At 46.1% G+C, this 25,690-nt stretch overlaps 1 protein-coding gene across 1 annotated transcript in view; it reads right to left on the bottom strand.

Annotated features, from left to right (window-relative positions):
• The window catches only part of EHD4 (EH domain containing 4), an 89,185-nt gene that overhangs the window by 40,728 nt on the left and 22,767 nt on the right, over nt 1–25,690 (bottom strand). The window contains exons 2-3 of the mRNA XM_060147997.1: nt 17,317–17,493; nt 7,312–7,409 (exon numbers count right to left, since the gene is read on the bottom strand). Of these exons, the coding sequence (XP_060003980.1) occupies nt 7,312–7,409; nt 17,317–17,493 (275 nt within the window). The remainder of the gene's footprint in view (nt 1–7,311; nt 7,410–17,316; nt 17,494–25,690) is intronic.

The raw sequence follows: 25,690 nt of genomic DNA on the forward strand, positions 1-25,690 counted from the left end.
ACCTTGACCTGCCTACCTCTGCAAGGCCACCGCCTTCTGAACTTGCAGCCACAGGCCTCCGCCACCTTCCGAGACTGTGGTCCTCCCACCTCACCCCTTCTTATTGAGCTCAATGCCTTATCTATTTCCTTCCTGGCACTCATCACTATTTACAATGATTTTATTCATTTGTTTACCTGCTTTTCTTGTCTGACTCTCCCATCAGAATGTAAATTCCATAAGGGCAGTGACCGTGCCCATCTTTTTTGCCTAGTGTTTGTTGAATGGATAATAATTCTCTATGTAGGTGACAGCTTTCTTTCAGAACAATCTGGTGCATCAGTGACTGGCTGGATGACCACACTAGGCTGTAGCAACTCCAAGGCAGGGGCGGTACCTTGTTCATCTTTATGCTCCCAATTCCTAGCTTAGTACCTGGCACACAGGAGCTCATTGCATCTCGACTGAACTTGTTCATTAATGAACTGCTGTCAACGTGGAGGGCAGTCTCTATTGGAGTACCTCAAGGCTCCACCTTGGGTCCTGTCTGCTCAACTTCTGGATCCAAGGGTGATGGTAGAAGGGCATGCTGATGAAGCCTGGGGATGCCTTAAAGCTGGGAGGAGCTGCAGTGGACAGGGACAGGAGCTAAGAGAGCCTGAACAGTCGTAAACCCAAAACCCCAGAAACAAAACAATAAATTAAGAAACCCTGTACCAGGGTGGGAGGAGGGAGAATTAGATGAAGATAGTCAAAAGGTAAAAAATTCCAGTTATAAGATAAATAACTACTAGTGATATAATGTACGACATGATAGAGATAATTAACACTGCTGTATGTTATAAATGAAAGTTGAGTTCTCATCACAAGGAAAAGAATTTTTTCTATTTCTTTAATGTTGTATCTGTGTAAGATGATGGATATTCATTAAACCTATTGTGTAACCATTTCATGATGTATGTAAGTCAAATCCTTATGTGGTACCTCTTAAGCTTATACAGTGCCATATGTCAATTCTATCTCAATAAAACTGAAAAAAAACCCAAAAAACAAAATACCACCCTGTACCAACCACAGGATGGGAAGGCAGGGACAGGAGTAGCACCTGTAATGAGGGTCACGTGTCCACTGAGCTCAGGTGACCGCAGTCTGAGATGCTGGGATGGTCCTGAGCCGTGTCTGTATTGGGTGGTGGTGAACAGAATGAAGGAGGGGATAGTGCTGCCTCGACTCCCCCTTTATTTAATGATTATTTCTACTCTTATTTATAATACTACCCAAGGAAGGCCTGAACTTCTCCTGGGGTACTCGGCAGGCATGGCAGGCCCCCCTCAGAAACTCTCTGTGAAGTCCAGCCTTGGGCTGTGTAGTCCACCTGAAGTACAGGAAGCACCTACCATAACCGCCTGGCCCTGGGAGCCGCCGGCCTCTTCAGCCTCCAGCTCTCAGCTCTCCAGGTGCTTCTCAGAAGAGCCTCTGCTGCTGTTGGACCTGGCTAATATCTCGCTCGAAGCCTTCTCACTCTTCTAGTGAAATAGACTCATTCCTCCGTGTATGTGTGTTTTCCGCTCTAGGCCTCCCTGTTCCCAGAGCACAAGAGGGGAAGTCACTCTTATCTGGACCTTTCTAAATGATCTCTCTCCTGTCTTGCACAGCCTTCAAAATCCGGTCTTTTGTCTTTCAAGCTCAAGAAACGTGTCAGGTAGGTGTGTTTGGACTTCCCTGATTACAGTTTTCGTCATCGCTATTTTTTTAGCATCTTTAATGATTACCAGTTGGATTTCCATTCCCTCTTTCCTGTTCTGTCAATTCTTTTGTGATGTTATGTTTGGGCACCTCCACTGTGTTGGCATATCCTTGAAATGACCTGCTCACATGTACCTGTCAGTATTCAGATGCCTTTTTTATTCTTGAGTGCTTTCCTTAATGCTACCAAAATCAGGAGGACGTAAGGATGTCTATATGTAAATGTTAAGACATTAATCAATGATTTTGAAGCTAATGTTATGGCCTGTTACGTTATTTGAAGCACAGTTAGATCTCTTCTGTTTCATTCATTATCATCATTGATTGCTTTTACTAGCAGGACATTTTCTGCCCTTCTATTTTTCACTGTCTTCTCAGTTCTATTCACTGATTTATAATGAGAAAGGCTTATAGAGAGAAGGGCTTAAACATCAGAAGAAGGTGCTCTTAGACTTTCATTTGACAAGCTGCTGGTCCTAGGTCCTAGGTCCGACCTGCTGGTAGATCTGTTGGAAAATTCAGATCAAGAGTTTTTTTCTTCTAGAGTTATTTAAATTTTTAAAAGGGAAAAACTGTACTATTTTTGTTATCAAAGTCAAGTCTGTTGAAGGCTACACAAAACCTCATGCTCTCAGGAAACCACAGGAATAATTACTTGCTGCTAAAATAGCACCTTCCAAATGCTTATGTGCTAAGTAGATGGACAAGTACACCAGCTGCCACATTAGAATTTTTCACAGTCTTCTCCTTGTCAGACAGGGACGTTATAATTGCAGCCAGAACCCAGAGGTTTGTACCACGCAGTTGGGAACACACCTGTGTTCATGCCAAGTCCAGAAATAAATCCTAGATGATGTTTAGGTTCAGCACGACACTAACAGTATTTTAGGAAGCAAACAGTTCAGGAGCCGGAATAATAAGAGATTGGGAATGAAAATAAGGATGTGTGGATAAATGTGCTCTTTTCTTATCACATAGAATCAAAAATCTGGACGCCATCATCAGGGCAAAGGACGTTCTCAAGACTGAACCTGGTCAGATTTCACCCACCCACTTCAAGAAAATAACTTAGAAAATCTTAAGAACTCAAACATTTCTTTATTGGCTACAAGAAAAGAATCAAGAAAAGCTTGTAGGAATTTTAGGTAGCTCTTACTTCAGTAGAATAAAGTTACTATTAAAAATATATCAGAATATTTTAATTCCTGCTTGATGGGAATTCTCTATGTCAGGCAAGAAAACTACAAGTTAGTATCTAAGCTCACCCTTCTGTTCCTAAAGATTTTCTGTTAACTATAATTAAACCAAGGAACGTCAGAAGGGTAATGGGTTTCCATATGGAGTAGTATACTAAAAGTTGCTTCAAAATCAATTACTCTAGGGGGTTTTATTTATAGAACTCCCAAAGAGGAGATTTAGACAACATTTACTCCCCTCCAATGCTGACTATGCATTCTTGTTTCACTCTGGAGCACAGAGCAGGGACCTGACTTCTAGGGTCCATGTTAAGGACCTGCTGATGAGAAGCCTGTGCTAAGACACATTCTAACTGGTGAAGGTCACTTCTAACATAAGAGTGGGTTTGCCATGTTTTGCCTCAAACTGAACACCCCAAAATACGAATCATCATGTAGAAATGTCAACTGTTTCTTCTGGGCACCTATGACTTTGGCCAAGAGAAGAGCAATGTCCTCCGTGTAATCACACTTGCCCCCTCTACTCAGCACAGAGTAAAAAGGAAGCAGGCTTAGGACGTCACGAGAGAGAAGAATGAACAAGGAAGAAGGGAGCCACAGGTAAGGGGAGGCACGTGACTGAACCCGGGTTCAGGACTCCTTCCTGGAGATATACCCTCACTAGGCCATCTGGTTCCCAGAGCTCGGGGTACCTGGGCAGTTCCCTGGGGGTGCCCAAGGGCTGCCAGTGATGATGAGGCCAGCTCCCCAGCTTAGGTCCCTCCTTCCCTGTTCGACCACGAGCAAAGTAGCACGACGCTCCACTGCCCCACCTGCCATCTGCCTCATCCCATGTAGATGGGGAGAACTCTGAGTGTGATGCAGTCAGCAGGTCTTCTTGGGGGTGCTCTGCAGTCACCCCATGCTCATCACCTCCTCCTGTAGCTGCACTGTCTGCCCAGCGTGTGCTCAGCCAGGGCTGCACAACCCTGCAGGCTAGAGGGTGGACTAGGTCCACACAGCAGCGTCAGCCTGCAGCCACTGCCTGAAGGACACATCCCCTCAGCTTGTTCTCCAAAAGCAGCACCTCGTTAACAGCTTTTACTCTGTCCAGTCCCCGGATGTCAAGCCTGGTTGCCCATCTGCCCAGCAGCTGGGGAAAGAATTCTTACCATCGCTATTAGGCTCCCCTTTCCCAGAGGAGCGAGGGCGAGGGGTTCCCTGGTCAGGTCTGGGCTCCTGTCTGTGCAGGACTATGTGCAGGTTTAACTTAGCAAGTCCTAAATGAAGAGCACGCTGTAGACACACGGCAAGGGCTCAGTACCTGGTGGCTGTTCTCATACTGCTATTGTGAATACACACTTCAAGGAGACGCTACGTGTGTAAGAGGGACCTGCTTGATGAGACTCTGCCTGCTGATCCATCAACTGCACTAAGGGACAAGCGGAGGGGCAGCAGCTGCCCCCTTCCTCTTTCACAGACGAAACACCCGTCAGGGAGGCAAAGCCCCACCAATAAGGTCAGTGGCGGATGTTTCAAATGTTCTGTGGGGTCACACTTTGTCCCCGTGCCTCATCCAGTGCTGACACAGATGACTGGCGAAGGTGGTGCTGTGATTTAGGAGCTGGAGGGATGGAAGCAGACGGGAGCGTGTGTGAGAATGCAGCGCTGTTTGCAATAGTTTAAGCTGAAGCAGCTTTAAAACAGTACACATTCTTTGGGGTTAACATCCTTTGGGGTTGAAACTGTCAGCTAAGTGACTCCAACCAGCCACGGTGCCCGAACACGGTACGGCACCTAAGCCTGGGGACCCCGGCCACAGTGCCCGGGGCTGCCATTGTTTGCCGCTCTGGGTCCTTCCCCATCAGCTGCTGTCTGTCAGGGCGGCAGGGACCAGCTGACTGGTTGGAACCATACGTGCTATTTCTGGGCATAGGATGTGAAGAAGGACATGCCACAGTAAGTCAGGATATGAGTCAGTTATTATAAAGTGTTAAAAAGAACTGTCTTCAAAGCATCCTGAGAGCATTACACCACGCTAACTACTCTGAAGGAGCTATAGGTTGAAAGACACTTAGAATCACTAAGCCCAGGAGAAACCCTGAAGAACATGGATGATTAGCATTGGTCAAAGGCCTGCCAATGAACAGGAATGGATAACGCTGAAGCTAAAATCCAGAGGTCCTAAAATTTAAAGGCAAAAAGAAAATTTCCAGGACCACATATATCTCTGGCATACTTCCGTCAGACATGCAGAAGCAGTGGAAACATAGGCAGCTTGAAAAAGCTGTGGGACGCGGGTTTGCTTTATTTTCCTTTTCAAATAAAACACTGTATTTTCAGAGCAATGTTTAATGGGGCCAAATTAATGGTCCTAAATTGGTTTTTAAAAAAATCTATTGGCACCGAGGTGTAAAGATACACAAAAGATGTCTCTCTGGAGTGCTGTCTGCAAGAGGGAAAAATTATTAACCACACGACATCCACAAATCAGTTAAATAAATGACGTTATGCCCCTTTGATAGAACCTAAGCAGCTGTCAAAAGGAATAAAGTAATTTAAATATACTGGCATAGAATGATCCGTGATAGCTGTTATGGCAAAAAATCAAGTTGTAGCAAATGTGCATGGCAATCTCATTTCTGTTAAAAAAGGTATGTTTGTATATGCAGAAGAAAAAGTCACTAAGGGGCTTCCCTGGTGGCACAGTGGTTGAGAGTCTGCCTGCCAATGCAGGGGACACAGGTTCGTGCCCCGGTCCGGGAAGATCCCACGTGCCGCGGAGCGGCTGGGCCCGTGAGCCATGGCCGCTGAGCCTGCGCGTCCGGAGCCTGTTCTCCGCGACGGGAGAGGCCACAGCGGTGAGAGGCCCGCGTACCGCAAAAACAAAAACAAAAACAAAAGTCGCTAAGGAGCAGGAGAAAACCATTTACAACTGTTATTTGTGGCTTTTTCTACAAGTGCAATGTTCTTGGAGGCCTCAGGGAGGCCTAATGGCCCACTAAGTCCCTGAACGAATGGGTGAAGGCACAGCATGGTAGCTGGAGGCTGCAAAATCAGCATTTCTCAGACGGCATGAGAAGAGAGGGCTTATAGACATGGGGAGCCCTTTCTTTAACCCTGTCACGGGACCTCTGCTTTCTAGCTCCCAGGTGTGTCCTAGGGCCTGTGTAACGTTCTTTGGCTTCAGGAGTGGGGCAGTTCACTGGCTGGCCATAACCCCACTGCTCCTGTTCAGGGGCTGTAAAGAGTTACCAGTGAGCAGTGACAGCAGCAACGCATCCACTCCAGCCTCTCCCTCCCAGCAAAGCCTCCAGGAACTGTCCTCTGTTTCAAGGGCCAGGGCAAGGGAACTTGACCTGCCACTGGGACCACAGGAATCCATCCTAGTGCCCTCCCTGTCAGGAATTTCTTCTCTGTAAGTAAACAGTCCTCTGGTCTGCTTCCAACAGCCCCTTTACCGGGAAGGTGGGGGAGACCGCAGGCCCATCTATTTAACCACAGTGCACGGGTCTGGAAACAGTACTGCCTCAGCCTTGTGTTGTGAAGGCTGAAGAAGCCCAGACGTCACTGTTCTTCACAAGCGTTTTCTATTCTCCACAAATCTCCTCTGAACGCCTTATTGTCTCTCCTTTCCCATCCCAGAGCTTCCCTTAGGTAATTCCTATTCATCCTCCAGATTCCGGCTCCAACGTCTCTTCCTCTGGAGAGCCTTTCCCAACACGCCAAGGCCAGATATCCTCCTTACACTCTGACAGACAGTCCCCATCGCAGAGTGAGTATCCCAGCTCTTGTTCTCTATTTATTTCTGTGATAACGAAACTCATGTCTGTTTTCCTCATTAGAACACAAGCTCCTCCAGGGCAGAAACTGCACCTGTTCTTTCTGCATCCCCAGTGCGCGGTACAGCGTCTGGCCCCAAGCAGATAGCAATAAAGGCTCACTCAGTAGAAGGCTGCTGCAGAGGTGACTGGGGTGGAATACACGGCACTGGGGGAGGGAGGAAGAGCAGCTGGGAGGGCTCTCTCCTTTGCTGTCACTAGCTGGCCTTCTTTATTTTTTGTCATGTGTCCCAGTGAGTGGTCAGCAAGTGGTCCCCTCTTAAAGTCTGAAGATCTATGTGAGGTGGGTACTAGTATTACACGACAGTGTTTAAAGGAATTAAGAGGGTATGGCTAAGGCTCCAGAAAGTTTCTCAGTTGAAAGAGCAGAACTTCTGACCATATGACTTCCTGGTTATTTCCTGGGACCTCTTCAGCTCTGGACCCCGGGGCTGCCCAGGGATGCTGGGGGTGCCCTGGAGGATGGATAGAATACAACAGGGGCAGAAATCCTCTGCCAACATCAGAGAAAGCCTCAGCCAGCCCCGGGTGAGGGGTGGGGGGCCCGGAAGGGCAGGGAGGGCACTGACCTCGGCTGATGCGCTGCTTCTCCCCAGACAGGATGCCGGGGCTGTCGATGATGCTGATGCTTTTCAAGACCTGGTTGGGCAGCTGGGAGCACATGAATCTGGAAGAAAGGGATCAAAGGTGGGATCAGAACCTGCACGTTGCGGAGTGCTCTAACCTCGGAGCTCCTTGGCCTCTCCGGGCTACTGACATCTTCTGAAAAGCGGGGGCTTGGAGGAGACTGATGGCGCCTCCCCTGGAGACTCGATGCTGGTTCACAGGGCAGCTACTGGAGGGTGGCCGGGCACCGGATGCTCCCTACCACCAGATCCCTTACTGTTAATTTTATTTTAGCTAACGTTTATTGAACACAGGTTATTTTACAAACATCATCTCATTTGTTCCTCATATCAATCTCATGAGGAAGGCAACACTGTTTACCTCCGGGAGGTTATGTAACTTGCTCAGGGTCACTCAGAGCTAAGCTTTAAACCCAGGTCGGTGTGACTCCAAAGGCCACCAGCCCCACCTGCCCCTCCTCTATACTGCTCCTTAGACAAACGTCCCAGACTTTTCCTCCCCGGGAATCCCATGCTTCCTTCAGGGTCACTGCCCCACTGGGCTGGAGTATCCCAAGCTCTGTCCAGCCCCTGCTCACTCCCTAATGTGACAGCGGAGGTACTAGGGCCTGTTTTCACTGTCTGATGCCCCAGGGACATGCTATGGCTCCAGGCTCAGGGTGGGGCAAGCACCTGTGGGCAACACCCCAAATCCTCCAGGTGCTTCGGTGCCCTAAGAGTGGACAAAGGGGCAGGGGTAGGCAGGGCCCTGGCCAAGCATCTCCCAGCCTCCTTCCTTGTCCATCACCTTCCCGATACCACCTCCTCCTTCTCATTCCCATCCCTCTGCTGTGGTTCCTGTCGGCGGCCCTGGCGTTGGCCTTGGAAGCAGAGTGAAGTGGCCTGTGCGTCAGCAGACCTGGGTTCAGGTTCAGCTCATCCTTTGCCAGTAACTTGCCTGGGACCCTGGGCAAGGGCTTCCCCATTCTGGGCCTCAGTTTTCTCATGTGTCAATGGACCAGGGGTTGGCAACGGTCTTTTAGCTTTAACACGGTGTAACTCTAGAGGACCAGAGGGAAATGCTTTGTTACTTCCACCCCAGGCAACCTGGGGGGATCTCTGTTAGGCACTGTGTATGTTTTAAGGCAGAAACTAGTGTCTCTCCTTCTCCTATATTGTAAATGGCTAACTTTGGTATCTGTGTGGGCAAAAGGCTTGAAAATCCTTGGGGAAAGCTCAGTTCTTCCATTCAGTGGAAAAGGTGGGATTACTCAGAAAGTAAATATGCTGGGAATGCAGGAGAGGGAGGCCTGCCTGGCCCTCACAGCACATGTGGACAGCACAGCCCCCGGGCAGGCGTGGGCAGCCCTGAGAGAGACATGCAATTACTGACATTGCAAATGAACTTTCACTGAAGGTGCTTGGGACAAGTTTCTCAGATATTGTTTCCCACATTTTCAAGTCATCCCAGGAAGATGTAGGAATGATAACTATGATCATTTTGCAGCTGGAAAAGTTGAAGCACAGAGCAGTTACGACATGTGAGGCCATGCTGCTAATGCGTGGCTGGCTGGAGACTGCAGCCTGGTATTTCTGATGTCAGGTGAGTAGAACTCAACCTGTAAAGTTAAAAACCTCATAACATTAAAAATAAAGGGGTCAAGTTAATTTATGAGAAGCCCCTCATTTCTGATTTTCTCCTGCCCCTCCACCTTTATAAACCCCACTGCCCAACACTCAGACAGCAGATCTGTGAGAATAAAGTGCACCGGGATCACTACACATTCTCTGTAGGTTCACAGAGCAAAAAACGCCATATTCAAGTCTCTAGATTGGGGTAGGAACAGAGTTCTGAGCACATCTGTGGTGGACTGCATTTCTTGTGGTAATTAGGTCTCTTATCATAGTCCCATCCTTTTTATCAGATGGCTCAAGACATCTGGCAATGCTGAGAAAACTGCACATATGTGAAACTTTTTCACATAAAGTATTCCTGTGAGAGGCAGACCTTTTTCCGGAACCACAAGCTCACACTTGATACCAATTTTTCCAAAACACAAAACCCTTGGATTCTAATGTGAAGTTAACAGAGGGATTCAAAATTTAGAAACCATCCACTCCCTCCATACAAAGAGACAAGGTTTCAACAACTCCCATGCCTCCTGACGTGACAGCAGAGACAAAATGTGTAAGCCACAAAACAAGACGGTCTGATGTGGTGACATCACCACGCAACATACAGGGAGCAGGCCCAGGGCCAGGAGGGATGACTGCAGACAAAAGGGGGGAGGGGAAGGGGAGGGGGGAGAAAAGAAGAGGGAGGGGAAGGAGGATGGGGGGAGGGGGGAGGAGTGGGGGAGGGGAGGGGAAAGGTGAGGAGGAGGGGAGGGGAGGGGAGGAGGAGGAGAGGAGAGGGGGAGGGGAGGAGGAGGAGAGGAGAGGGGGAGGGGAGGAGGGGGCAGGGGAGGGGGAGGAGGGGAGGAGGGGGAGAAGGAGGAGGAGGGGGAGGAGGAGGGGGAGAAGGAGGGGGAGGGGGAGAAGGAGGGGGAGGAGGAGAAGGAGGGGGAGGAGGAGGGGAGGAGGGGGAGGAGGAGGGGGCTCTCCAGGGGCACCCCGAGAGAGGGTGACAGGGGTTGTGTGTGCAGAGCTGGACTTTGCACAGCCTGCCCAGCACGTGTGTGGGGAAGGTGGGGAGGTGGGCAAAGGAGCACAGGGCACAGTCAGCTTTCAGACCCCTGTGTGGGGGCATGGCCCACACTCTTAGGGGTTAGAACCACACATGCATTTTCTTAAATGGTTGTACTATAATCAGAAAAAACCCTAATGCAATGCTGTTATAGCAATCTTATCTTCCTTTGATGTTCCATGAAAGGAAGGTGAAAAGTGGGTTATTTATCGGATATAACACAGTCAGCCTTGGGGCAGGCCTTTCCCAGGGATATGTCTGCTGCAATGTTTCCAAGCACAGATTTGCTGTCCTAAGATGGATTTCCTACTTCTTTCAGAGGGACTAACAAGCACAAAGTGTACCCGTGCCTTGCCTTCTACATTTCACGTGAAATACGCACACGTGCCAGTTAAGCCCAGGAGCCTCACGTAAGCTTTATGAAATACGTCCCTCACCCAGGGCTGGCTTGATATATTTTATTTTTGATAAAAGGAGAGGAGGAGGGGATCGAACCCTACATTGGACCCGAATTCCCCGTCACCCCACAACCAAGGAAGGCTTAGGGGTAGCAGAGAGGGGGTGAGAAAAGGAATGGTCTGGGCTATAAGGTCTCAGGCCGGTGGCTAGAAGTCCTGCGGCACAGTAAGACAAGGAGGTAAGGGGACTTCAGTTCCTAAAATCACCTCCAAACACTAACATTACAATTCAATGATCAACATTTTAAAAGAGCCAGGCAGTAGCTTAATAGTGATGTGATTTCCAGTGCAGTGATACCCAGTAGTTGCAGCAATGATCAAATGACACAAGCATCCACTGACCACTTACTGGGTGCCAGGCATTGTCCTAAGCACTTTCCATTAGCGCACTCAATCATGGCCACAACCTTCAGCAGTGGGGCTGTGTGCCTCCATTCTACAAAGGATGAGACTGGGGTGGAGGGGAGCAAATCTGGCCACCCCGAAAATGTGTCTCCTTGGCATGAGGATTAATTTAGGCTGATTATTTTTAAGGCCCAGAAAGACTCAGGAAGAATCTTTGACCTCCTCTCTCACTGCCTAAGGAATGTAGACAGAGGACCTGTTCCAGGAAGGGAGCTGTCACCAGAGATAAACACAGTATGAACTAGCTGAGTATATGGGGGGAACCTCGCAAAGTCCATTTGTTAACACTCCTCTCTGTGTCCCATTGTCTCTGCATGGCCCAGCAAACATTTGTTTATCAAACATTATTTTCCAGCTCCATGTCAAATGCCTTCTTCCCCTTACAGGTTCCAAACCACTACCCCCAACATCCTCTTTTGCCTTTAACTGAAGATGGTATTTAAGGTGAGGGCTTCAGCCATCTGGGGGAGTTAGTTACTCGGTTTTCCTGGATCTCTCCCATGTATACACGTAATTAAATTTTTGTTTGATTTTCTCCTGGTAATCTGTCTCATGTCAACTTAACTCTTGGACCAGCCAGAAGAACCCAGAAGGGTGGAGGAAAATCTCTTCCTCCCCAACAAGGGCACAGAAGGGTCACATGCCATAACTTGCCAAGTCACATAGCTGGTAGGTGATGGAGCTGGGATGCGAACCTGGCAGTTCTGACCCCAGTCCGGCTCTTAACTGTTAGGCTGCTACTGCCATTTCATGCATTTGAATCACCGCTGTTTATCTTTATCAACAGAAGGCAACATCCTAAAATAAAGGAGTGACATGCCATAGCCCTGGAATTCCCCACCAAAGAGGCCCCTTTGTGTGACCTGCTCTCAATCCATTGGTGGAGGGTGGAGCAGTGACCAGGAAGCAGAAGATCTGGTTCTTGGCCGTCTTCCTTCTCACTCACCTCTTGGCCTTGGTCAAGTCTCTGAGCAATTCTACCAGCCTGAGGACTCCCAGGTTGTCTTTAGGTTCAAATAAACCTAAGCTTACAATAGAAGAGAGTATGCGGCTGTTTTTGCCCCAGTTCACTTTACTGATAAGAGTAAGATCAGAGAGATTACACGACTTCCTAAACTGGCAGAGTGAATAGCACCCAATATGCAAAAAGACTTTGACAACTAACCTGTAATAACCAATTATTATTACATGGTCCTACCACAAAGACCTGATCTAAACTCCTACTGCCTACGAGGAATTTAATTTCACATCCAGACTATGAAAAGCCCATGGTTACCCCTTAGACTGAGTCTTATGGAACTACCACTTTTACAAGCAAAAAGATGGTTGAATATTGGCAATTCCATGCAGTTTGACCTAAACACAGACTTTTCTCAATCAAGTCTCCCTCTCCCAACCACCACAGGGGAAAAAGCTGGTTTTCTGGGATGACAGGACCAGGGCTGTGCAGGCAGCTGCCAACAAAGAACAATGGCTTGATGATCCAGGAGCCACCACAAATCCTGAGGTTAAAGATTAACGGGAAGGGCTTCAGGGAGTTTATTACGGATAAGCACACCACAAAACCCAAAACAAAACACCCTCCACCCCTAACCAGTTAATCTCTCATGTTTAAAAAAAAAAAAAATTAGTTTTGCTAGTGAATCAAGAGTGATTCTTGGCAAGAGCCTATTTTCCTTAATTTCTGCGGCTAAATTATCTGGTGGAGCCAGCATGTGTGTGGACTGATGCTATTTACTTGTATTAAATCAGTTCTTTAAAAAATCCCAATGGTACTAAGTGACTGTGTAATATTCACAGTCCAAAAAAAGTCTATTGAATGAAGCCTCATTCAGTTACAAACACAGAGGTAACGATAAGTCCAAAAATACATATATATATTCTATTATTGCTAAATCATTATGCAAATTTAAGACAGTGGAGTTTTTTTGTGTTGGTTTTTTTTATTGGTTTGTTTTTTATCACACCATCATCACCATCAGGCCTGGCTAAAATGACAGGAGCATTGGAAGTCCTGTTTAGATTCCTTCAGCTCAAAAGGAAGTTTCAAAATTTCAAGCCCTAGGGCCAGCAATTAATTTTTCAAAGAGAAACAGAGAAGTAAATGAGATTAATAATTTCTTCTGTGGAAGTCTACAATTTAATCCTAAATTGTAGATCCTAAACTGAAAATGATGTCTGTATCTATCTGGATTAAATAAAAAAGAAGATTACCATTTTCAGAAAAGTAGATTGAGGGAAAAATTTAACATGCGATCCAAATGCAGGCTGCAGGGGGAAGTGTCAGAGGCCAACTCCTGACATTTCTTGAACTGCCCAAAACACGCTGCTGTCCCCCAGGGCTTGTGCCCTCAGTGTGCTGCTGGGTTGTCCCTCCCCTCTGTGAGGTGGAACTGCCTTCTGACAACAGACTTTGGAACCTCAATAACCACATTCCCACAGAGCAACTCCGAGACAGGCTTGCCTGTGGAATTCCTCTAGAAAGTAGAGCAGCACAGTGGAGTCTCAGAATGTCGCATTATTTTCCATAGAACTCTTTGTTCCAGACTCAACTCCTTTTCTTTTTCTATTGTTCAGGTATGGAATTTCTATCATTCAAAGCTGTCTTTTTGGGAATTTGTCTTCGTTCCTCAGAAGTGCACTGTAAACCTCCCGTTACCTTCTTAGAAACCAGCCTTAGAGATGGAGGCTTAAGCTCCACTGGTTTGTTTAATGCTTCGAGGCTGGTACCATCTTGCGAAGTACTAAACTCTTTTAAAGACTCCCCAGTGCAGGGTAGATGCCCAAGCCCACACCCTGTAACGGGAGGGCCAGAATAATGAGACCTATCCCGTACGGGTAGGGGGGACAGGTGGTTGCTCAGTATGGTGGGGGGTGGAAGTTCTCCACAGCAGACAACCAGTTCTCCTCCCTACTAAGTATTGTATTTTGACCTAATTCCCAGAAAGTCTGCTATGTAGAAAGAAGTTTGCCTGCCTTTAGAGCTAAGCCTGCTGCTGTTCCCACAGGGATGCTATAATTACATACACACATTTGAGCACCCCACGCTAACTGACCCTCTTCCTTGTGCTAGTGCCGGGTGAAACGGCAGCACTGCCGTGTAGATACAACTTAAGCAGGCTGTTTACTCTTAAGTATGCTATCAGTTTCCAGGTGGTACATCCCTGACATGTGAGTTTCGGCTATACATGGCCACCAGGTGGCTAGAAGGACAGGAACTCTTCTTTGCTGGTGCTTCATGAGGTGCAGGGCAATAGGTAAAAGGGAAGAGGGAGCCTGAATTCTAGCCCTGTCTCTGCATCTTCTTGGGCAAGTCATTTTACTTCTTTGCTCTCAGTTTTCTCATCTGTAAAATGGCCCTAGTGTCATCTGCCTTATTAGCCCTGAAAAGAGGGTGTATGTGAAATTATTAATCTATAATTTAGGACATAATCATTATCATCTTCATCATCATTGTTGGCGGGCTAGATTGAGGACAGCCTTAAATGTTAGATAGAGGGCAGCAGGCAGTGATTCTCAGTCCAAACGTTCTCCCATTGGGCAGCTCAGTACAGCAGTCGCTAGCAGGACTCTAGCCAGATGGCCTGGGCTCCAATCCCAGCACTGCCATTTATCAGCCGAGTGGCCCTGTGGAAGTTAAATGAACCTCCCTCTGCATCAATTCCTCCTCTCTACGTTGGGGATAATAGTGCACCTATGTCACAGGGTTTTTGTGAGAATTCAGAGCTAATCTACAAGTAAAGTTTAGACACACAGTAAATGCCATATAAATATTTGCTATTACTTTTCTATGTATTCTGAATTCAATTAACACGATTATATAAAGCATGGGTTATTTTCAGCAGGTTTTAAATTCTGAGATAAAGAACCTTGCCATTCAAAATCTTTCCTGAGGGACTTCCCTGGCAGTCCAGTGGTTAAGACTTTGCCTTCCAATGCAGGGGGCGCGGGTTCAATCCCTGGTCTGGGAGTTAAGATCCCACAAGCCTCCGTGACCAAAAAACTAAAACATAATACAGAAGCAGTATTGTAACAAATTCAATAAAGACTTAAAAAATGGTCCGCATCAAAAAAAAAAAAAAAAAAACCCAAAATACAAAAAACAAAGTCTTTCCTGAATGCTTCTTTTCCACTCTCATCTGCTGTATGCTTGGGATTTAAGAAAAAATAAATTTGTTAGGGAAGTAAATCATCTGCCAAAATAAAAGAAGCCAGTAGCCACTCTCTCTAGTGTTTCCCTTGTGTATACAGACTTTATAACATGGGAATTCGAAAAAGGTGGCAGCTTATTTCTTTTTTGAGCCTTTGTTAGGCAAAAAGAAAGTAAGACTAAGGACAGTGGTAATGAAATTGAGGGACTCCAGGCAGCCTTTCATGGAGAAGGATCCTGCGCCCTGCACTTTCCAGGGCCTCCGGAACCTTCCAGGGCCAGTCTTGGGACAGGAAGCCTGGCTGTTGCCTGCCTTAGGACCACGGCTCCTGGGAGGCCCTGCTGGGGGGAGCTTCTTGTTCCACTTCCCCTCAGCTGTGGTCCATTTGTCCCGAGAGACCCTCTGGTGTTCTCCCTCCTGGGCTCAACCCTTATTTCTCTTACAAGGAGGCACGCTGGTGCCAACAAAGGCTGCCCCGGAGTTGAGGAGGACACTTCTGCTAGAGGAGAGACTCTGCAGGTGGAAAAAGTCATCTGGACAGTATTCTGCCAATCACCACCAGCAACAAGATGGAATTTCTCTGCGACTCCAACTACATCATCTGTACATTTCTATTTATCCCGCGGCCAAGTTCCCTTGGTGCCCCTTGGATGCCTTCTTTGATTTGCTCTGGGAGCATAAACAAGCTCTTAGAGGAGAGTACAGATCCCTAGAGAGGCGCCTGTGGAGGTCGCCTGGGCCACTCTTGGCAAGAGCCACTGCACAGCACCTGGGCACGTCATTCATTCCACAGTCCTTGTGAATGGCGCACCCTGGAGTTGTGCGATCAGGCACCTCAGCCTCTGGGAAGACAGCAGTCAGCGGGGAGGATCTGTTCCTTTTTTTTTTTCAATCTAAAAAGTAGAAGTGCAGTTCAAGTCTCTTATCTGTCAGCTCTAGTTCCATGCCTCCCTAAAGGGGTTTGGAGGACCCCTCCCTGGCTCTGCATTCCCATAGCCCACTCCCTGCAACCAACCAGTCTAAAGAGGTAGACTCCTACAAGAGGGGAAGGGAGGGGTGAGAGGAACACAAGAAAGAAGAAAGAGAAAAGCATTTTAAAATATAGGCTAGGGGCTTCGCTGGTGGTGTAGTGGTTAAGACCCCACCAGCCCATGCAGGGGACAAAGGTTCGAGCCCTGGTCTGGGAAGATCCCACATGCCGCGGAGCAACTAAGCCTATGCGCCACAACTACTGAGCCTGCGCTCTAGAGCCCGCGAGCCACAACTACTGAGGCTGCGTGCCACAACTACTGAAGCCCACGCGCCTAGAGCCTGTGCTCCGCAACAAGAGAAGCCACCGCAATGAAAAGCCCGCACACCGCAACGAAGAATAGCCCCCACTCGCCACAACTAGAGAAAGCCCGCGTGCAGCAACAAAGACCCAACGCAGCCAAAAATAAACAAATAAATTAATTAGTTAATTCTAAAAAAATAGGCTAGGAGTGTCAAAGAAGAAGAGGGAAGGGAAGGTAAGAGCAGGTGGTGCCTGAAAGTGCAGAGCTGCATCCAGGACAGCCTGCTAGCTTGTCCTCTGTCCTGTACCCCACTGTGTCATTGGGAACTCTGGTGAAAGGTAGTACAAATAATACACATCTCCAATCAAGACAGAACCTCAGCTATCCTACAACTTCACATCTGTGAAATAATGACCATGCAACAAAATTAACGTTTTGTGTATTCTGACTCTATCTCCCCTGCCTTGCTCTAACGAATGAGGAAGCAGCTCAAAGCATGGGACTGAGAAGCAAAAGGGACAGCCAAGGAGGTGGGGTGACCAGTCCTGGAAAAACCAAGACTAAGTCTGCGTGTCAGGAGAACTTCAGTGGTCCTCTGGGTTCAGCTCTCTGTGCAGGAGGCCCCAGCACACGATGCCTGAGATGCGGTCATCCAGCTACTGTGTAACATTGCCAGCCACAGGGAGCTCACTACCTCACAAGGCAACTTGATCTATTTCTGTGAGGCTCAAATTATTAGAAATTTGTTCCTTATACTGTGTGGCCTCATAATGTCCAAACCTGGGCCTTAGCTTTGCCCTCTGAAGTCACCCAGAGTAAGTATAAATGATCGCGTCCTAAGAGAATTTTTCTAGTATTTGAATATGATAGTGAATTTTCTCGTAACTTCTCTCTTTCAGAACACACATGCTCTGTTCTTCTGGTTTTGGACCTGTACGTGTAATGGGCAAGAATTCCAAGAACAGGCTTAAACAACCTGACCAAATGGTCCTTACCGATTGAGGAAAGCATTTCCAAAGCGACTAAGCTTTCGAAATGGCTTTTTGGGGTCCACGACTAAAGCGTTCCCTGGGGTGCTGCCCTCAGTCTCCCCATACATCACGGCGATGAAGGAGTCGGTGGTGGGCTCTGGACCAATCCTCATGCCTGGGAAATCTTGCTCCAGTAAGTATCTGGGAGAGGGGGAAAAGAAAAGAAACTTAGCATGTGGTTACAAAGCAAGAGGCCAGAAAGCTTCCTGGGGCTACCAATTTGTAACATAATCATTTGAAAACCTAGAACATAACCCCCAAGAAAAAGAGAATGACTGGCATTGTACTCTTTTGCTAATAATGAATTTTCAAAGCTTAGAATCTACAGACCTATTTTTTCCCCCAGTGTAAGGAGCCTAGTGAAAGAGGCAGACATCTTGCAGACCTGCTGGGCCTTCTCAAAGTGGCCCTTAGCTCAGCACAGCCATCCCCGGTCACAGTTCCATTGGCACAATAGATACTACCCCAGAGAGGAGTACTCAGCCAGCTCCTATGCATCCTGGAAGACCCTGCTCAGGCCCACCTCCTTTAGGGAAGCGTCCCCGTCCCTCTAGCATGTTGGGGACACCTGCTCTGTGGGCCCCAGGCACCCTGAGCCTGTGGCCATCGTGGTGCTCACTGTGGGTGCTGCACTTCTCTGTTTGTGGGCCTTGAAGGCAGGCCCATATCTATGGCCAGATGTATATTCCCAGGACCCAGCATTATGCCTGCCCACAAAGGGCACCCAGTGTAGTGAATGAAATGATGAACCATCTCCTTCCTGATCACTGGCAGTCAGTGTGGCCCCAAAAGCCTCCCTTGGGATCCTGGAAGTCATGACCATGGAAGATGATTGCCAAAGAATTGAGCAGCAATGCAGACTCTAAGGGGAGGGCTCGGATTAGATATTACCAGGGTCATCCCTAGCTTTCTGTGCAAATTGGAAAAAGATGCCCCTTCCTCTAGGCAGACCCAGCCCTGTGCCAGGGCTCACAGCTTAGTGAGCAGGACTCTCGCTGGATTTTACCCCCATATGCCCCGTTGCCCAGGTGCCCTCATGCAGTTTAACCTGCATACAGTGGCCCTAGCAGATGTCACTGAGCATGTTCATCCAGGGGGCTGAGGAGACCAACTGATGTGCTACAGGGCATAGGACTGGCTCAGTGGCATGGCTGGCGTGGGGCAAGGGAGCCAGAGGTAGAGCTATGGGGAAAGTCTGCTCTCTGTGGGAAATGGCTGTGTCCTAACATAGCTCCCCCCTACCTCCACCAGCACATCATTTAGCTGAAGCCAGTCAGAGCCCCTCCCTTCCTCCCCACCAAGATTTCCTTTCCAGGATGTAGGGACACACTTAGGTATATGTATGCCTATATGGATGGAATGGGATGGGGGATGCAAAGACAACTCCCTCCTTCCTTTGCAACCAAGGGGAACATAAGGAGGGAGTATTTTGGAATACTTTTCACTAATCACCAAGCAACAGGTGGAAACGCCAACACCTTCAGAGAACACTTGGCAGGGACAGTGAACGGCAACTGGGGGAGGGGGCGGTGGAAGAGAATGCCTGTTTGAGGTGACAGAGCCTTGTCCCTGCCCTGCCAGGGAGATGATCCTTCACCCTGGGAGGAGGCTGAGGGCAGAAACATGCACAACTTTCTCCAACTCCCCATTCCTGCAGCTTACAGTCTGTTTGGTCCTGAACCATTTCTTTTGTTTCTAAAATGTCTTGACTGATCAAATTGAAGCCCAGAACCTATGATTTTATTTCCAGGGTTAGAGGGAAAGAATGAACTACCAACCATCCAACACCATTTTGCCATTTTTCTAAGAATAAGAAGTTAAGCCACCCTTTAGACTCATTTTTTCTCTGTAAATAAAACTGAAATGGTTTAGCACTCTTAGCAGGCTGTACTCTAAACGTTTGATCTTTTTATTTTTTAAATCTAAAGTTTCTACATTTCTATGAACTTGTAGAGCACCAGAATAGACACAGCATTTAAATATGTCCCTTAAATTTAGAGTAAATGTGAAAAAAATCAGATAACAGCACCCAGCATTCACCAAGTACAGTCGACCCTTAAACAACATGGGTTTGAACTGCACAGGTCCACTTACGTGTGGATTTTTTTTGGTAGTAAATACTACAGTACTACATGGTCCACAGGTGGTTGAATCTGTGGATGTGGAAGTACTGAGGATACAGAGGAAACGTGGGTACGGAGGGCTAATCATATGCTATATGTGGATTTCTGACTCCTCAGAGGGTTGGCACTCCTAACCTGTGTTGTTCAAAAGTCAACTGTTCTCATTATTTACCTGGTGTAGTACAATACTCTGGTGTAGTATACACTATCTACCTGGTGTATACTAACATTACCCCCATTTTACAGGTGGGAAAACTGAGGCACCAGAGAGGCTAAGCAACATGCCCAAGGTCACACAGTAAGTGTTTCAGTGGAGACGGAATGCAGGCAGTCAGACTCTAGGTCTTGTGCTGTCTCCAGATATGTTTAAACCTGGGCTTCAGCTGGTAGTTTGTTCAGAGATGAGGCGCACAAGGGGAGTTTCAGGGTGCCTCCATAAGGCACTATGGCCCAATTATTTCCTCCAAAGTGAGGGAAAGAGCTCTCCAAACCGTCCTCCTGCATGGTCCCTGGGCTGCCCTAACAACAAGGGGCCAGCTCTCCCCATTCTCTCTAGAGAAAAGCTGGGGAGAGAAGATGCTATTTTTCAAAACATATTGAAACTTAATTTTTTAAAAATCTCAAAACTTTTTCAGGCACCTAGTAGACTAGTAAATATTCTTAGGAGCAGAAAGGTTCATGTTTATAATCTCTTATGAAATTCCACACAAATTTTAGAAATACTGATAAAAGCTACAGTGAGAGCATCGCACATTATGTGAAACTCCAGCACTTATAGAGCGTATGCAGAATGTGTGGATTTCACATACACATATGAATTTAGAAATTTAAGTTTTACAGCCACTCTGAGATCTTAAGTCTGAAACCATTCAACAGCAAAGCTAGAAGTCAAGTCCAGATCACACCCATCCCACGTGCAGTTAGATTTCCACACCCCATCGCCTGGATGAGGCAGTGCCAGGAGGCCTGTGGGAGACACCGAGGAAGGGGGACGACTGGGGAGATGTGCTGACGTCAGCAGCCAATGTCACCAGGCTTCCTGCAGCGCACGACTCACAAAAAGGTTAGGTCCAAGTGTTGGTGTGAAACCTGACAGGCACTTTCCCATAGAGTCAACGTTAACAGCAATGGCTGGCTTGCCAAGATAGCCAAAAAAGGGGCTTGTTGCTGGTCAAACTCATGAGTGGCCATGCAGGACTGGGAGCCTGGAGCTCCTTCCTCCTGGCCGGAGGCTTTTGCTTTTATACCAGGCTCAGCCCCATAGCCTTGGGGTCCCACATAACGCCCAGCTTCTGGGACCCCGAGTAGGACCTGTCAGATACATGAGTTAATACATGACACTCTCAGCTGATTGCCCAGAAGAGTCTTTACATTGGGGGATTGAGGGACTTGCCCGGTGGACCAGTGGTTAGGACTTAGCGCTTTCACTGCCAGGGCCCAGGTTCAGCCTCTCTTCGGGGAACTAAGATCCCACAAGCTGCATGGAGTAGCCAAAAAGACACCCTCCCCCAAAGGAAAACAAATGCATTGCGACGCTGGGGGATTGTGAAACTCAGATATACTTCAGTCACACCCCTGGGCAGGCAGGTGTGTGTCACATGCGGTGAGGGAACTATGAACAGCCAGGACACAGAGTATCTGATGTGAACAAAGTGAGAATGAAGAGATGAGGTTCAAACCCAGCAACCTTGAAAGGAAGAGTCTGAGTGGATCTGAGATGTGATGCTCCGAAACGGGTTACCCACCCAGCCACAGGCATGACACTGATCAACTGTGATGCTACTATTTTTTTTGGGACACCTCAGAGGCTTTCCCAAAGCTACAAGTTCCAGAGACTTTGTGGTGTTATCTGCAGTAACAGGAATTCAAAGGAACAAGAAAAGACTCCCCTACAGTTCAGAGTCAGCGAGCCCACTGCACGAGCATCCTGTGCGTTGGGCTGGGTTTTGTCCCCGGGTCCACCTCACTCTCCTCTTCCTGTGTACTCAGAGAGGGCTGCTAACCCCAGTGGTGACTGCTCCCAAGAGTCTCCAGCCAAGTCATCAATGAAAAAAGGGGCAGACATTTGGACTCTAAGCAGCTGGACAGAGGGGGTGGTGGGACCTGACACTGCTTTGTCCCTGTCTGCTGAGGGCCATGGTTCGGTTGCATCCAAGTGGCTCCTGGCACCCTGGCTGCTGTGCTCAGCCCAGGTCAAGGAGCTGCTTTCATGCAAGGCTATATGTAGACAGCGTCTTTCTTCTTCCACTGCTTAGGTTAGAAAATTTCTTTTTGACTTCATAGAAAAAATTGTCATTTGTGATGGGACCTAATGAAACTTAAAAGCTTTTGCACAGCTAAGGAAACCATAAACAAGACGAAAAGAGAACCCTCAGAATGGGAGAAAATATTTGCAAACGAAGCAACTGACAAAGGATTAATCTCCAAAATATACAAGCAGCTCATACAGCTCAATATCAAAAAAACAAACAACCCAATCCAAAAATAGGCAGAACACCTAGACATTTCTCCAAAGAAGATACACAGATTGCCCATAAACACATGAAAGGATGCTCAACATCACTAATTAGAGAAATGCAAATCAAAACCACAACGAGGTATCACCTCACACCAGTCAGAATGGCCATCATCAGAAAATCTACAAACAATAAATGCTGGAGAGGGTGTGGAGAAAAAGGAGCCCTCTTGCACTGTTGGTGGGAATGTAAATTGATACCGCCAATATGGAGAACAGTATGGAGGTTCCTTAAAAAACTAAAAATAGAACTACCATATGACCCAGCAATCCCACTACTGGGCATATACCCTGAGAAAACCATAATTCAGAAAGAGACATATACCACAGTATTCACTGCAGCTCTATTTACAACAGCCAGGACATGGAAGCAACCTGAGTGTCCATCGACAGATGAATGGATAAAAAAGATGTGGCACATACATACAATGGAATATTACCCAGCCATAAAAAGAAATGAAATTGAGTTATTTGTAGTGAGGTGGATGGACCTAGAGTCTGTCATACAGAGTGAAGTAAGTCAGACAGAGAAAAACAAATGCCATATGCTAACACACATATATGGAATCTAAAAAAAAAAAAAAAAAAAGGTTCTGAAGAACCTAGGGGCTGGACAGGCATAAAGATGCAGATGTAGAGAATGGACTTGAGGACATGGGGAGGGGGAAGGGTAAGCTGGGACGAAGTGAGAGAGTGGCATGGACATATATACACTACCAAATGTAAAAAAGAGAGCTAGTGGGAAGCAGCCGCATAGCACAGGGAGATCAGCTCGGTGCTCTGTGACCACCTAGAGGGGTGGGATAGGGAGGGTTGGAGGGAGGGAGACGCAAGAGGGAAGAGATATGGGTATATATGTATATGTATAGCTGATTCACTTTGTTATACAGCAGAAACTAACACACCATTGTAAAGCAATTATACTCCAATAAAGGTGCTAAAAAAAAAATTGTCATTTGTGACAGGGGAAGAACAAAAATCTTCAAGACCACGAAAAGTCCCTCAACATACCCAAGCACCATCCTCTCAAAGACGAGCTTAAGAATAACTAAAAAACAAGCAAACAAACAAGCTAGAAGAGGCACATTACTCAATGATAGACATCCAAAATTCCAGCTGCAAACCTCGTCTCCCCTGGGTATTCACCCATGCATTCTGTCTGGGTTTTGTCTGTCACACTTGTGCTTGAAATAATGGAAAAGGCATTAATTATTTTAGTAATATACCTAACGTTTGAGAACTTGTTATGTACTAAAGTCTTTATATGAATAAACTTATTTAATCCTAAGTTCCTTATGGGGTAGGTACTATTTTTACCCCCCATTTTACAGATGAGAAAACAAAGGTTCGAATAGATTAAATCGTTTATTAGAACCTAGGATTTCTATTAGTCCTGTGAGAGCACTACCTGCCCTAAATCAGAACTTAAGAGGCTATCAACCTCCAACAGGCGTGTTTACAGGAATGGGTTTTGTGAATCATAACAAATACACAAATCTAAGACTTTTTAGTTGGTATTCAATCATTAAGTAAGCACTCTAAAAAGCAATATGGCACATCTATCTGGGGTGTTTTATGAGCAATATTTTTTAAATTCTCAAGCCAGAAATGAGAAAGAGAAATGGCTTGTGTAACGCTAAATGAGATTTTAAAATATTTGTGCATACAATGGCATCTGTGCAGAGAGTTTAGAGGTTTAATTCATTGCTGTGGTTTGGGACATTTTTTAAAAGAGCATTTAACTCCAACGGTCATTTTGCTCCTTTGAGCATTACTAAGGTTTTAAACCACAGAGTTGTGAAAAAAATATCTGAAGTATACAACTTTTGAGTTCAGCAAGAAAAACAGTTTTATTTCCTGATTTTTAAATCCAGGGCTATGAATTTAAATACATTTCAATTTATAATGTGTTGGAAGGTTTTACACAATGTATTTTTGATTGATAATACCTGACCCACCATTTCACTAGGAAAGGGACTGAAAAGAAAGTGTTAGTCTTTCAACTCTGATTTGTCCTAAATCTAGAAATGATGTTTTTAAAGCAGTTTCTTTTGTTTATCCTCATGTTTAATACCAAGAAATGGAAATGCCAGAAGAATCAAACATTTATTATCACAAGTCTTATAAAAATGGTCCAGAATATATCATTATTTCCTAGCAATGAGTACCACCACCACCACCACTACCACCACTGCTTGTAGACACCACCAAACAACAGATTATGATGAAATACTAATAATAATGGTAATAATCTTACAAACAACAGTTTATAAGGCATTTCACACATAGGCTTTATCCTTTCACCCTCCCTGTTGCTGGAGCAGGTATTTTTATCCCTAGCTTATAGAAGAGAAAACTGCGCTTATGACAAGTTAAGCAGCTTGCACAGGACCACATTAATACAGGACAATGACTAATTTGAACATTTTGATATGCTTCCATCCAGTCATTTTCTGCAGGTATAATTTTTCTTTATAAAATTGGGATCAAAGCATTTAAACAATTTTGCATCTAGACTTTTCACCATTAGTTTTTCCTCACACTATTAAAAATTATTTGAAAACACAAGTTTTAATGGCTGCATACTATTCTGAGGTGAGTATGCATCAGTTTAGCCTGCCATTTCCTTTCTGTTGGGCATTGAAATAGCTTCCCGTTTCTTGCTATTAAAAATAATGCTGATAGAAAACAAACTTATGGTTACCAAAGGGGAAAGGGCAGGGGGGAGGGTAAATTGGGAGCCTGGGATTAACAGATACACAGTACTATATATAAAATAGATAAGGACCTACAGTACAGCACAGGGAACTACAGTCGATATCTTGTATTAACCCATAATGGAAAAGAATCTGGAAAAGAGTTTATATATATATATATATGAATCACTTTGCTGTACACTAGAAACTAACACAACATTCTACATCAACTATACTTCAAATAAATAAATAATGCTGAGATAAATATCTCTGAGGAAGCATCTACTTTAAAAAGTTTTTAGCTTATTTATTTATTTTTATTGAATTATAGTGATTTACAACATTATATTAGTTTCAGGTGTGCAGCACAGTGATCTAGTATTTTTACATATTATATTCCATTAAAAGTTATTACAAGATTACTTTAAATATTTAATCTTCTTTGAGTTATTGAAAAACTAAGTCAGGCCAAGCTTCACTTCCATTTTAAAACTCTATGTCTTCCTTAAGTGTGAAACCTAACTTTTCTTTTCATTTTTGTTTTCCCTTAGTTAAATCATTGACATATTATCACCAGGACTGTCTGTTCAGATAACATCATCCTTGTAACTGCTCTAAGGGAGTGCACCAAGAAAAACTGGAATGGCCTGTTGGACCAAGTATTTGGAACTTGCTGGGTAAAGCCTTTCATACCTCTATTTTTCCAGCTATGAGTGGAATTTAAGCTACTTCAGGCTGGGATACACTGAAGGCACAGTGCTGTCTAACCTATGCCATCATCTGGAGCTGCTCCTCTCCACCTTCCATGCTGCTCTGGAAGGAGGGTGGAAGAAAGGGAAAGGAAGGAAAGGAGAACAAAGGGAGAGGAAGTTTACAGGAATCAAAAGCAGCATACTTCCGTGGGCAGGCCCCGCACCTGCATACCTGCTATCAAGGGGAAATGGCCAGCACATGCTGAGGAAAGAGACAGCAAGCATCCAAATCAAAAACAGCCCTCGCGCAAA

The sequence above is a fragment of the Lagenorhynchus albirostris genome, chromosome 1 (assembly GCF_949774975.1).
Source record: "Lagenorhynchus albirostris chromosome 1, mLagAlb1.1, whole genome shotgun sequence".
Taxonomy (NCBI): Eukaryota; Metazoa; Chordata; class Mammalia; order Artiodactyla; family Delphinidae; genus Lagenorhynchus; species Lagenorhynchus albirostris.